This window comes from Nilaparvata lugens, chromosome 6, assembly GCF_014356525.2.
Source record: "Nilaparvata lugens isolate BPH chromosome 6, ASM1435652v1, whole genome shotgun sequence".
Taxonomy (NCBI): Eukaryota; Metazoa; Arthropoda; class Insecta; order Hemiptera; family Delphacidae; genus Nilaparvata; species Nilaparvata lugens.
Window position 1 is genome coordinate 57153245 of NC_052509.1, and position 15291 is coordinate 57168535.

Below are 15291 nucleotides of genomic sequence, written 5' to 3' on the forward strand. Positions count from 1 at the left end.
GAGGTCTGCTATCTCTTCATAGTGAATCATTTAATAGTATCAACAGTTGCCAACAGTTTGCAATTGGATAATCACATTTTCTCGAATTTCGAGCTTATTTTTAATTTTAGGTGAAAATGTTACTCAACATTAATTGTAGAGATTCTCATGCTCAATCTATCCCACTCGAAATTTTTTGTTTAAATTGTATCTGAAGCCTGATAATTGAGAATCTAAAATCAAACTTTGCATAGATGGGGCGGAGCTCCTGAAATGTTTACAGATATGGGACTTGTGGCAGTTGATAGAGCTTATCAATGACTATTTCAGGTATAACTTTAATCAAAATCGTTGGAGCCGTTTTCGAGAAAATCGCGAAAAACCTTGTTTTTGACACCATTTTCGCCATTTTAGCCGCCATCTTGAATCGCATATGATCGAAATTGTTCGTGTTGGATCCTTATATTGTAAGGACCTTACGTTCCAAATTTCAAGTCATTCCGTTGATTAGGAGATGAGATATCTTGTACACAGACGCACATACACTCATACACACACACACACACACACCACACACACACCACACACACACACACACACACACACACACACACACACACACACACATACAGACCAATACCCAAAAACCACTTTTTTGGAATCAGGGAACCTTGAAACGTATAGAAATTTAGAAATTGGGGTACCTTAATTTTTTTCGGATAGCAATACTCTCCTTAACTATGATAGGGCAAGGAAAGTAAAAATCAGACTATAGAATTATCCTTCATAAATCAGCTGACAAGTGAATACACAGATGGGTGGAGAAGCCAGTATATTGCTGAATTTCCATAAGGTCTATAGTTTCAATCAGGTAATTGTGGATGAGATTACTGCGCGAGGTCTACTGTTCACAGAACTACTAGTAGAAGTATACATGTGACAAAATAGACTAGATTAAAGAAATATTATCAATTTGAAACAAAACTTTAATGGACCTATTCCACATGAATTCCAAATCTTCAAATAAATATATATGGTAACAACATAGACTTAGATTACAACTACTTTATTTATTTAAAACAAAACTATTTATTCAGAAAATTAAACTCAGTTCTACAAATATCAAGTACAGACATGTAATAAAATGGATTGAAATACTCATTTAAGCACGGAGGAGAAACTGCAATGTGTTTTATGATTATATGCTTACCTTGTATATCTTGGCACTCAGGAAATCCTAGATCACATATGTTTCGGAACATGTATCTGAGTTGGATGTGGACACAGAACATTACTATAATCAGAGCGATTCCCATGTGAATTATGAATGTACCGAAATCTACTCCCTGAAAACGAATTCAAAAGTTATTATTATTCAACATTGAGTTTATTGAGAGATAATTTGACATCTTAATTTGATAATTTGACAGGACTCTCCAATATCCAGCAATACACAAATCAAATCAAATCAAATCAAATCAAATCAAATTTTTATTTCCAATAGTTACAGAAATACACTCACATAAATATGTGCGACAACAACAAATAAATGTAAAGAAAATAACTAAATATAAAACATAATGAGTAATCAATAATCGATAGCCGCTGACACAATGATCAATAACTAGATTTCATTACGTCAAGTTTTCAGTTTTTCAAGTTTTAAAATAGACCCTTGCGAAGCACGGGTTACCTGCTAGTTATCAATAATATTACAAAGTAGTGGAAACAAAAGAAAAACATCCCGTGGCTTAGTCTGTGGGGGATGGAGTATCAGTTTAGTATATTTGCTTTTCTATTCATTCATTTGGTTACTTCTAATTAAATATTTATTTATTTAAAGGTGATGGTTTCTTGATCCATTCCGAGCTGCTTTGTATTAACACACTTTTTTATGTATTTGAACACGGCATGCAGTCAATTTCAATTGTGTTTAGTCAAAAGTGTGTTTATTTATTCATTTCATTGACAATCACAAATCTTAATTATAATATGATTGTTATATAATATATAATATAACAGTATTCAGGACAAGACCTGATAACTCGCTTCAAATTGTACTGCACTTAGAATCATATTTAGCTAACTTGCTCAGATGAAAAAATATATATATATATAAAAAAAGGGTAACTGTAGGCGTTCTCCATTTATGATAAATTAAAAATTATTCTATCTACAATAAAGAATTAATGATTTTTAAATTTTTGCTGAATATATGTAAAAAAATACTACATTATATGATACTAGAATTATTGATAATTTAACTGTAATTGATTGATCAACTAGAGTGAAGGCGAATTATAAGAGTAAAATACTAAAGAAAAATACCACACTTTACAGAACAACAAAAATATACTCAAGTATTAAACTAAAGTCTATGATTAAAGTAAAGTCTATGATTTAAGTAATTGGTCGATTAATTGAAACTTGAGTAAGGGTAGAATTTAAGAGTACATCTGAAGAAAAATATCACTCTCCTACAGAACAACAAAAATATACTCAAGTACTAAACTATAGTCAATGATTGAACTGTAATTGGTCGATAAATTAAAACTCGTGTAAGGGTAGGATACAGGAGTACAGTTGAAGAAATACTACACTCTTACTGAACAACAAAAATATACACTTGAAATTTGTTGTGTTTCCAAAAAATAAATACTATTCACTCTTAAGTTAAACACAGATTCTCTGGACGCGACAAGCAATATTAAACATACATTCCAAGATACAACTTTGTACCCTAGGAGAGCTAGATGCAGTTTCCTTATAGCTACCTAGTGATGCATTGGAATGTAGGATAGATTCGAGCTTCACTCCAAAGCCTCATCGTTTATTCAGAGGTAAACAGGGGGTGAGGGTGTTATTCAAGTGCTGTAGTTGTTTGGGGAAGAAAATCATCAATTAAATTTTCAAGGTCTTTATCGCCTCCATACAATAGATTCAAGGTGAACCTTTAATCAGCATTCTCCCTCATGTGTCTCTTGTTCACGGTCAAGTTCTGATGGGAAGGTTAAATCAGGTGACTCTTCTAATATGTTCAGACTCCAATATTTGATAAATATGAATTTAATCTTATCCATATCCACTGATTGAATTATTTATTTATTGGATAGAGCATACAATACAAGTCAGAAAAGAAAAATAAACAGGCTTTTGTCTAAAACTTTTTCTATCTCTAAATTTTGTCTTAAATCGTCCAAATATTATGCAGGCTAGGTTATTTCAATTTCTTTACCAAATCATTAATCTTTAAATCACAAAATCAAAATAGAACAAACAATTTCAAATATAATTATACACATTTATAATGAAAAATTCATATATAATAATGTGAAATATTTCTTCTATGTTTGGTTTTGAAGCATCTAAATTTAAAAATCTACTTTGTGAAAATAATTGAGGACTGAAAATTTTGTAAAGTGAATAACTACAAGACTTGACCTATTTCGGACTATGTTTAACCTTATCTAAATTTGGGAGAGGAATAGCACAAGGTTGCCTTATTTTTGCTTTCCCTATCATTAATGATGTACTTATTGTATGAATCAATAAAGAAAAAATAATTCATTAAAATGGTTACTTTTAAATTATAGCAAATGGATTTGTTTTCATTTCAATATGAAACTGATATATTGACTTGATTGAAGAAATTGTTAGAGATAACTATATTGAGATTAACGTTATGAAGTTAGCGCTTTGTCAATAGAGAAAGCAGATGGCTCAATCCTTCTTCAACTTCGCACCGTTGCCAGATCGTTTGAAGACTATGAAGAAATATGATGAACTACCAGAATGCCCAATTTCAATTATAAAAAGTTATTATCAAATAATTGATAAAGTAAAATTAAATATTTCTTGGTGAATATAATACATTAGAAATATGGGTAATTCATTCGCGTCGTTATTAAAAAGGTTCAACAATCAATATTATATAAGACGCTGGAGAAAGAAACTTGGCAACTTTACTATCACTTTCCACCGACTTTACAACGTAAATACTATTATAGTTAGTTTTCCTATTGATAAAACAGATGAAAATAAATTGTGAGTTGCATATTTTCAAATGTTAATTAATGAATAATTATTATTAAATTAGAATCCCAATTAAATGCTGTAAATCACCCCGCTACTGCACTGCTAAGAATGATAATTCTTTGATAAGAATGGATGATTTTTTATGTATCTGTTGCTGCAAGTATAATTGCAGAAGTCTTCGGGGTGATTTACAGCATTTAATTGGGATTTTCGTTTAATAATAATTATTCTATTAATGATACTTACAGCGCTCACTATATCGTCATTCATAGCTATAATAACATTGGGTGGATCTCCAATTGGGGTGATGGCGCCTCCTATATTGCTGTACATTATCATGGCCATCAAAATCGGTACAGGGTTCAGCTCTACTACCTCACAAAGCCTGCAATTAAATTCAGATTGGGCATTGAAATAAATTGAATAACATGGTCCAATATATTTTCACACAATGTAACTCTAACATCTTAATAAGAAACTTTATATAATGAACATCTTAATATTTGTTTGATTCAACAATAAAATTCTTTTGCAAATAAAACTTTCTATTTTGTGATTCTTTCTTTCTCAAGTTTGATAGAGACAATGAATCTTCATTTATAATCAGATAGAGCTAATAATATCTTAATATCTAAACCTCCTAATAAGAAACTCAATATAATGAGCATCTTAATATCTGTTTGATTTAACAGTGAAACTTTTTTTCAAATAAAACTCTCTATTTTTTGATTCTTTCTTTCTCAAGTTTGATTGAGACAATGAAACTTCATTTATAATCAGATAGAACTAATAACATCTTAATATATCGAAACTCATAATAAGAAACTCAAAATAATGAGCATCTTAATATTTGTTTGATTTAACAATAAAATTCTTTTGCAAATAAAATTCTCTATTTTTTGATTCTTCCTTTCTAAAGTTTGATAGAGACAATGAAACTTCATTTATAATCAGATAGAACTAATAACATCTTAATATCGAAACCTCCTAATAAGAAACTCAATATAATGGGCATCTTAATATTCGTTTGATTTAACAATGAAATTCTTTTGCAAATAAAACTCTCTATTTTATGATTTTTCCTTTCTCAAGTTTGATAAAGACAATGAAACTTCACTTATAATCAGAGAGAACTAATAACATCTTAATATCGAAACCTCCTAATAAGAAACTCAATATAATGAGCATCTTAATATTTGTTTGATTTAATAATGAAATTCTTTTGCAAATAAAACTCTCTATTTTGTGATTCTTCCTTTTTCAAGTTTGATAGAGACAATGAAACTTCATTTATAATTAGATAGAACTAAGATAGTATTTAGTATAGGTCAATTCCAATATTCAAATATTAGCTTCTATAAAATTATTTTCTTGATGTAATTCATTCATGCTGATTTCATGTGATAATTAAATGCAAGACTACCATGAAAATTATGGAAAACCACCTCAGTTTTGGATGGGATCAGCCAGCTAGTATACAGTCCAAATACAAAAACGAGATAAGGAGTTACAATCAATATTTCTGTTTTCTTCGTATACTACTTGTAAATGAATATAAAATTATAATTTATTAAAGATGATGGTTTCTTGATCCATTCCGAGCTGGGATGTATTAACACACTTTTTTTCTACGTATTTTACACGACATGCAGTCAAATATTTAACCTTCCGGTAGTCGCGCCCTACTCAATCACACGAGCAGTCGCGTGTTGTATTTTGTAAAAAATCCATTTCTCCAAGTGTTATGTAGCCTACTCTGTTTAATGTCAAAACATATTAATTGATTGTATAATTACTTTTCCCATCTTCTGTGATTATTTTACGCCTATGAACATTTGGATGATCACCATTTCATAGCCCAATAAGGTACACAAAGCAAAACCATAAATTCTGTGTTATTGGTTCGTTTACATAGTCCCCGTATACAGTCTGTCACTGTCACAGTCTGTCTGACACTGTTGTACTTTTTACAACAGCGCGACTGCCGGAAGGTTTAGTAAATAATCAAAATCTTCTACTTACTGACTGTAGTACTTTCGACCGTCTCGCAATCATTTTCAACAGTCTGTTGAAAGATATGACTTTGACAGACTGTTGAAATGATCGCGAGATCGACGATCGAAAGTACCGCAGTCAGTAAGTAAAAGATTTTGATTATTTACTCAAATATTTGAATGAATGTCGTGTGGAATAGACCTACATAGAAATTTATTGATGAAAATACTTGATAACATAAGTGGGCAACATTCAGGATAAGATAATATAAAAGTAAGATTTTTCATGTCCAATAATTGAACAATAGAAAGTTATATTTGAATACTTGCACTAACCTTATTGTGACAGGAGTCATTAAAAGAACAGTGGTAACATTATCCAGTATAGAGGATATCAATGCAGTGAAGAAGCATAACGTGTTTACTAGCGGCCATATTTTACCATTCGTGAACTGAAAAATAGAATTATTCATTTATTAATACAATTATTACAAATCATAATTATATAGATATGACTGGGATAAAGCAACAGGCTCAGCCCAAAACTGACATATTCTCAATTTTTTAAACAGTAGCATTTCTAAGAGATAAGTTGCATTTGAGTTTATATGATAATTTTCTAGTTGAGAGTTCTGAATATATTTCACTTTTGTGTTGTTGAGAAGTTGATATTGTGGTAATTACCTATTCATATTGAATGAAAAAGACTAAGAAATTATCAAAAAAGCAGCAGATTTATTGATACTTAGAGAGACCGGTTTCGGTTATTACACCAATCTCTGATAAACTCTAGAGTTCTGAATATATTTCTCAGAGAATGACAATGATGTAATAACCAAAACCGGTCTTTCTAAGTATCAATAAATCTGTGGGGTTTTTTGACAATTTCTTAGTCTTTTTCATTCATTATGAATAATCAATATCAACTTCTCAACTACACAAAAAGTGAAATATATTCAGAACTCTATGAGTTTATCAGATATTGACAATGTTGTAATAACCGAAACCGGTCTTTCTAAGTATCAATAAATCTGTGGTTTTTTGACAATTTCTTAGTCTTTCTCATTCAATATATTTCCTGTTTGCAGATAATAATTTTCCCCAGCAAACAGTATTGTAGGCTATTCAATGATCTGTAATATCATTTGTGTAATGGAATTTGTTATGTAAGTTATGTCATTGAATAAAACTTGATTTGATTTGAGTTATGTTTTACTCTTTTGCAAAACTGTTTTTTTGTGTGTTCTAAAATTATATGCACCATTGAAATTATCAAAAAAGAACAGACGCTTTGAGTTAAAAATATATATCATGAGAACAACATTTATATATCAATCAAAATTATGAAATCTGATTGAATAAGAAGAGAGGAATTATCTCAGAATAATGATAAAAAGAATTCTGTGGCTTGGTGCAAAAAATACCAATGCCAATTTTTTTCAATAAAATTGATTATTTTCAGTTCCAGAAGTGCCAATGTCCTATCTCAAAGCAATAAAAAGTTATAAAATTTATACTACCAATGTCATGATTTAGTTCCACTCTAAGAGTGCGAAAACTACCAATGAAGACATATGTTTTTAGATTGTCATTCACACTCCGTGCCAGAACTATCAATGTCGACTCCTGCACTTCTAGCACTCGCATTTCCGTATTGAAATGCCGTAGTTGGAAAATACAAGGTGAACTTTCAAGCTGATTTGTGAGAAAGTTGATATTTTGACATAGGTAGATCTTGCACCAGGCCACAGAATAGGCACAGAATGGAAACTGTCAATAAAACGCCTATCTAACCAATGCTTTTTACATGGCGCAAATACTAGACACGTGACCTTGGGAAGTTCCAATCCTGGTCTTCTCATTGGCTCGTGGCAGTGAGCGAGATCAATTGATCCGGATCATTAAAGTGATCCGAACCTACAATCAATACTATTATAATGCGGCGCTTCCTAACAAGATGGCGGATTTTTGCGACAGGGTACTCGCCAAGTTTCCATACTGTATGTATACTGTGACCAAGCCACAGAATTCTTCAATAAGGGAAAATTTTCACCTTATAAGCTAGAACTGCAAGGTAGTCGAAAACTCCACTCTTGGCCAGTATAGCAACCAAAATCATCATGGAGAAAAGAAGTAGAAGAGTCTCAACGTCCACCCATGACACCATTTCCATTTTAGTTGGCCTCTGAAATCAAAAACGGAAAAGGTCAGAATTAACAATCTAAGAAAAGCAGATTATTTAGAACAACATCTATATACAGAATTGTACAGAGGAAACGCATGTTTCTCGAACATCCAGTACTCGTCAACGGGAGAGGGTATTGCACTGGAACGAATGTTGACAGACGACCCATACTATGTCATTTCAGTTGCTATGAGCGTTGGAACGTACAACATCGTGTGTTCGCTGTTAAACAGTTTTTTTTTAGAAACAATGAATCTGTAGTCACAGTGCAACGCTTTTTCGTCAATATTTTTAGAGTTGAGGGTCGAGGTGGTGCAATGCCCAATCGAAATACTATACTCCGATGGGCTGCAGCGTTTAGGAGTACTAGTTCTGTGATGAAAAAGAAACCACCTGGTCTTCCCCGTTACCCGGAAAGTGTAGACCGAGTCAGAACGGCATAATTAGTGCAACGCTTTTCCGTCAATATTTTAGAGTTGGGCGTCGATGTGCAATGCCCGATCGAAATACTGTACTCCGATGGGCTGCAGCGTTTAGGAGTACTAGTTCTGTGATGAAAAAGAAACCACCTGGTCTTCCCCGTTCCCCGGAAAGTGTGGACCGAGTCAGAACGGCATAATTGTTACTATAGTGAGGTCCACTTTATAATGGCAGTGGATAAAGATAGGAGAAAAGCTATACCGATTCTCTGCATTAATTAATTATATTTCTACACTGTCAAAAACATAATTGGCATCTTTGTGGACCAAGAAAAGGATAGTACCACCGGCTTTGTCGAATAATAGACAAGGATAGCAAAACCAGAGTTGATCAAATACTGTCATTATAACGTGGACCTCACTATAGTCCTAGACGACACTGACTTGGTCTTCATTTACAGGAGTACGAACTGAACGGGGAAAACCTGGTGGTTTCTTTTTCATCACATAACTAGTACTTCTAAACGCTGCAACCCATCGGAGTACAGTATTTCGATCGGGCATTGCACCTCAACCCTCAACTCTAAAATATTGACGAAAAAGCGTTGCACAGTGACTACAGATTCATTGTTTCTAAAAAAAAAAACTGCTTAACTGTGAACACACTATGTTGTACGTTCCAACGCTCATAGCAACTGAAATGGCATAGTAAGGGTTGTCTGCCAACATTAGTTCCAGGGCAATACCCTCTCCCGTTGACGAGTACTGGCTGTTCGAAAAACATGCGTTTCCTCTGCACAACTCTGTATAAAAGCGAAATGGCACTCACTCACTCACTCACTGACTGACTCACTCGCAGAACTAAAAATCTACCGGGCCAAGAACGTTCGAATTTGGTAGGTATGTTCAGTTGGCCCTTTATAGAGCCGCACTAAGAACGGATTTGGAAAAATTTCCAAAGATACGCCCAAAATCTGCGTTTTTCCAGCGTTTTCTCAGCTTTATCGAGAACAAATGAACATAAAATATTCAAATTTACTACAGAAGCTCAGCTAGGGTGTAATAATGTTGTGTTAGAAGGAATTTGCAATAACGTCAAAGATACGCCCAAAATTAGCGTTTTTCCAGCATTTTTGCGCTTTCTCAGCTTTATCAAGAACAAATGAACAGAAAATGTTCAAATTTACTACAGAAGCTCAGCTGGGGTGTAATAATGTTGTGTTAGAAGGAATTTGAAATAACGCCAACGATACGCCCAAAATTTGCGTTTTTTGCGTTTTCTCAGTTCTTTCATCAAGTAATAGACAGAATATGTTCAAATTTGGTACAGAGGTTTAGCTAGGGTCTAAAAATTTTGTGATGTGGTAACTTTAATTTTTCATCAAAGTTACGCCCAAAATCAGCGTTTTTCTCAGCTTTTCTGCGTTTTCTCAGTACTTTACTTTCTGATGGAATGAAGCATGCTCAAATGAAAAATGCACTCTAAAAATAAAGCCTAGAATGCAGAGGTTTTTCATTACAATTTATTGATCAGTAGTCCAAAATCAATTCATCTTATCAAATACGAGTCAATCAATTTCTATTCTCTATTTCACAATTTCTAATCAACAACAAATGTATAATCTTCAAATCTTTTCTGGAAACGAAAACTGAAAATTCGCGTTACGATGGACAAATTTTTGAAACCAGACAAGTTTGATGGTGATCCGAATTCTCCAACAGCTCTACAAGAATGGAACTTCTGGCTAAAGACTTTTGAGAATTTCATCGCATCTTTTGACGAAGAAGACATCGATGATGAAAGTAAGTTGCGGTTGCTTACCAACTTTCTATCTCATTCTGTTTATCAAACAATTGCCGACAAAAATTCATATACTTCGGCTATTGACGCACTAAAATCTGCATATGTAAAACCAATAAATGAAATATTCGCTAGACATAAATTGGCAACTAGAAAACAGTCTTCAGATGAGACAATTGACCAATATAACCAAGCTTTACAACAACTGAGTAAGAATTGTGGGTTTGCAGATGTTGATTCTGAAACTCATAGGAAAACATACATTCGTGATTCATTTATCCGGGGCCTCAGCTCTCATCAGATAAGACTGAGACTTTTGGAGTTTGACAAGCTAACTCTTGATGAAGCTATTGAAAAAGCACGTGCCTTGGAATCTGCCAGAAATCAATCAGCTTCTTACTCTTCTGAAATAACTCTTAATGCCACTTCAAATAATTCTTCAGAAAATTCATGTAAAGTAACAAATTTGTCAGCTGTAAAAACTGGAAGCTCAAGTTTTCAAAAATGTTATTTTTGTGGTCGTCAGCGACATAAAACACGTCAGCAGTGCCCTGCACTAAATGACTCATGCGAAAAATGCCAGAAAATAGGTCATTGGAAAAATGTCTGCAAATCTACTAAAACTTCTTCATCTTCGGCGCTTATTGCAGCCTCTACTGTTCTTGAAAATGCTACAGTACAAGCTCAGGTAAACAACATTCCTACTTCTGCTTTGATAGATACAGGAAGCTCTGAGACATTTATTCACACTGTTTTGCTAAAAAATGTGGACTTGAAATGTACCCTACAACTGGTGCAGTGTCCATGGCTTCAACATCACTAAGAAAGAACATTTCCTTTTATTGTGTAGCTCATTTAGAATTTTCAGGTCAACATTACCCCAAAACAAAATTTAGTGTATTGCCTGATTTGTGTGCTAATGTTATTGTAGGACATGACTTACTTAATCAATACCTTTCACTGCATTTGAGGCATGTGGCCGTTTGTATCAATTTCGAAGGCTTGCTTTTGGTATGACAGATGGTGTACCCACTTTTCAGCGAGTCATTGATAATGTTATTAATAATGAAAAGCTTGAAAAAACGTATGCATACCTGGATGATGTGACAATATGTGGTAAGAATCAGAAGGAACATGATTTGAATCTCAAAAAATTCTTAGATGCAGTACAAAAATATAATTTTACAATCAATACAGAAAAAAGCAAATATTCACTTACTTCAATAAGCTTGCTTGGCTATAAAATTGAAAATGGGACAATTTCTCCTGACCCTGAACGTCTGAAACCATTGCTCAATCTTCCACCCCCAGATAATAGAAAGGCTCTTGAGCGAACAATTGGAATGTTTGCACACTATTCCAAATGGATATCCAATTATTCAGATAAAGCTAAACGGCTTCTTACAGCAAAGACCTTTCCTTTGACTTCTGAAGCTATAGCTGACTTCAATCAACTCAAAACTGAGATTTCTAAGGCAGTAGTTAGTACAATTGACGACTTTGAACCTTTTGTGGTTGAAACAGATGCATCTGATTTTTCAATTTCAGCTGTCCTATCACAGTGTGGACGTCCAGTAGCATTCTTTTCTCAGAAGCTGAATGATAGTGAGCGTAAACATTCATCCATTGAAAAAGAGGCTTTTGCTATTGTGTGTGCTCTTAAAAAGTGGAGACATTTCTTACTTGGAAGATTCTTCAAAATTATCACTGACCAGCGCTCTGTATCATCATGTTTGATATGACTCATCAAAATAAAATAAAAAATGAGAAAATACAACGATGGCGATTGGAGATGTCATGCTACAATTACGAAATAATTTACAGACCAGGAAAGGTCAACCAAGTAGCAGATGCACTTTCCAGAGTGTGTAATGCAACTCAAACCGATAAATTACACTCCCTACACTGTGACTTGTGTCACCCTGGAGTGACCAGAATGATTCATTGGGTAAGAACTCATAATTTACCCTATTCAGTTGAGGATGTCAGAAAAATGACTTCTTCATGTCAAACATGTAATGCCATAAAACCTCAATTTTTCAAGAAATTGAAATCTACTCTCATAAAGGCGACACATCCATTTGAAAGATTAAGCGTGGACTTCAAGGGTCCTCTTCCATCAAAAACTAAAAACAAATATTTGTTGACAATAATTGATGAGTACTCTAGGTTTCCGTTTGCATACCCTTGTCCGAATATGAATTCATCAACTGTAATTCAGTGCCTTGTGAACTTGTTTACCACATTTGGTTTACCTTCTTATGTACATACTGACAATGGAACCTCTTTCAAATCCAGAGAGCTGCAGGAATTCCTTCATAATCGAGGAGTAGCCACTTCCATGTCATCACCTTATAACGCACCAGGAAATGGCCAAATCGAACGAGAAAATGGTACAATTTGGCGCACAGTGTCTCTTACATTGAAGCATAGAAATTTGGATGTATCTGATTGGGAATCTGTGCTCCCAGATTCTCTACATTCTATTCGATCCCTATTGTGCACGGCTACTAATGAGACGCCACATGATAGGATGTTCCGACACTATAGACAATCATCTAATGGTATAGCACTTCCAACCTGGCTTGCCCCTTCAAACAAAGTCCTAATGAAAGTACCTATACGAAGAAGTAAATTCGATCCATTGGTCGAGGAGGTGGATATTCTTCAAATCAACACACAAAAATACAATGAGTAAAAGCAATATACAACAAAACAAAAACAATAACAGTAACAATGATATTAACACATTAAAAGACAATATTGCTAAAATGATGTGTGCTGGATGAGAGAGGGAGAAAATACCTTGCCAACTATGGTTTCCCATGTAATAGGCAGGTAAGGTATAACTGAAAGGGAAGGGTGTGTGATAGGGAAGTGGAAGAAGGTAGGTAGATAGGCATGGCTGAGGGAAGGGAAGATAGGATGTGAATTAACGATCCAGGAAACGGTTACAATAATTTAAAGATTGAAAAAATAATTGCTTTTTTCCAATTAATGATTTCCTGCTTCATTTTCTTTGTAATTTTAGCATTGTTGAGATGATGATCCGGAATTTTATTGATTATTATAGTACTTAGATAAATAAGTTGCCGTCTAGTTGTTTCAATATTAGTATAATATATCAAATACTTATTTGAAGTAGGTCTCAAGCGGTAATGTGGATTTAATGAGTTGTTGGTGCATGGAAAATTAAATCAAATATTTAATTACATTTTCAACATATAACTGTCAAAACCTTGAATTCCTCGAATATAAGGTCAGACGGGAAAAATCTGGGTTTATTTAAGATAGATTAAATTATCAATTTCTGCATTATGAACAGTTCTATCGTCTCTATATTGTCTAGAGATTTCTTTTTTTAATTCGGAGCATTAATTTTATGCAATCAGCAATCATCTCATTTATTTATAAGATATTATTAGCTTATTAATTTTGTTTTTGTACATTTTGTGTAACATAGTCTAAGGGGCATTTGCACAGTGACAGTTTAAACTAAATTTAAAACTATATTTTAAAACATTTTAAACTATATCAAATACCGTACGTATCAAATCTCGTTTGTTAAAATTTGTTTCATTTTGAGTTTAAGCCACCAGCTGACTAAATTCAGATTAAGCTTTGACTGTGCAAACGGCCCTTAGTCTATAATCATAGACTTTGACATAGTCCATAACATAGTCTATTATGTTTTCATTTTGTAGCGATATTAGCCTATTTAATGTATTTTTATTTATTATAGTAAGTTACACTGTATTGGTCATTTAATTGTATCTGTAATGTCGAGGTTGAGTGGTAGTTAGGACTTAGAAGTCCTATAACTCCGCACAATATTTTTTTTAAAATTTCATTTCATTTTATTACCTCCACTCTGTTGTACGATTTTTATAAAGTTAAGCATTGTATTACAAGAGACTCATGCTTCATCTCCAGTATCTTCATAATTATATCCAGCTCATACTAGGCTTAAAAAACTTGTCAAATAAGTTGTCTGGATTAAATAAATGAAAATAGATGAATAAGATTAAATTTAAAGATTAATTCATGAGATTACCAAGATTAACTTATGAGTTTTTGGAGGTTCATACTAAAGTGAGGTCCACGTTATAATGCCAGCGTTTGATTAGCAATGCTATTGCTATCCTTGTCTATCATTCAATAAAGCGGATAGCGCTATCTCTTTCTTGCTTTGCTCTGTTGCTAGATCGTCTTCCAACAATGTAGAATTGATAATTAATCAACAAAATATTTTATCTTGATTATGAAATCATTGAAAAATTTAATTTCTTGCTTAATAAAATATAATTGATTATTTTAAACGAGAATGAACAGTTAATATTAAAATCAATAAACCTATATCAGCTACCGTCTATAGAAGGCAACAAGAGAGAGGATTGGCAAAGTTTTTCTCCTATCTTTCTCCACTGCCATTCTAACGTGGACCTCACCACTGGCTTAAAATGCTTACCAATAAGATGTCTAGATTGAATAAATAAAAATAAATGAAGAAGATTGAATTGAAATATTTATTCATGGATTATCAAGATTAAATTATGAGTTTTTGGAAGCTTTTCTTACCTCGAATATAATAAGAATGTATAAACCAAGCAGAACATAGGCTGCGTAGACAATCCCATCCTCAGGATCGATTGGTGATAGATCGTAGCTGATTGCTAGAGGAAATGTAGTTGCAAGGTTTGTTTTAAATTGAAAGCGTATCATGCTGTGTGTAGCCAATCTGCAAAAAAAATTGCATAGTTTATGAAAAAAATGAACATTTTAAATACCAATAGGAACCCATACCAGAATTCACTGATACATCCTTTGGAGTGTGTTCAAAACAGATTACTTAGTTGATTATATTTTAAAAAGTTCAAC

At 33.2% G+C, this 15291-nt stretch overlaps 1 protein-coding gene across 1 annotated transcript in view; it reads right to left on the reverse strand.

Moving 5' to 3' along the window:
- LOC111062928 (P protein) overlaps positions 1-15291 on the reverse strand; it is a 57727-nt gene that overhangs the window by 16124 nt on the left and 26312 nt on the right. The window contains 8 exon segments of the mRNA XM_039431313.1: positions 1190-1325; positions 4261-4399; positions 6345-6460; positions 8062-8193; positions 9030-9033; positions 11859-11911; positions 12669-12683; positions 14992-15151. Coding sequence (XP_039287247.1) covers positions 1190-1325; positions 4261-4399; positions 6345-6460; positions 8062-8193; positions 9030-9033; positions 11859-11911; positions 12669-12683; positions 14992-15151 — 755 coding nt within the window.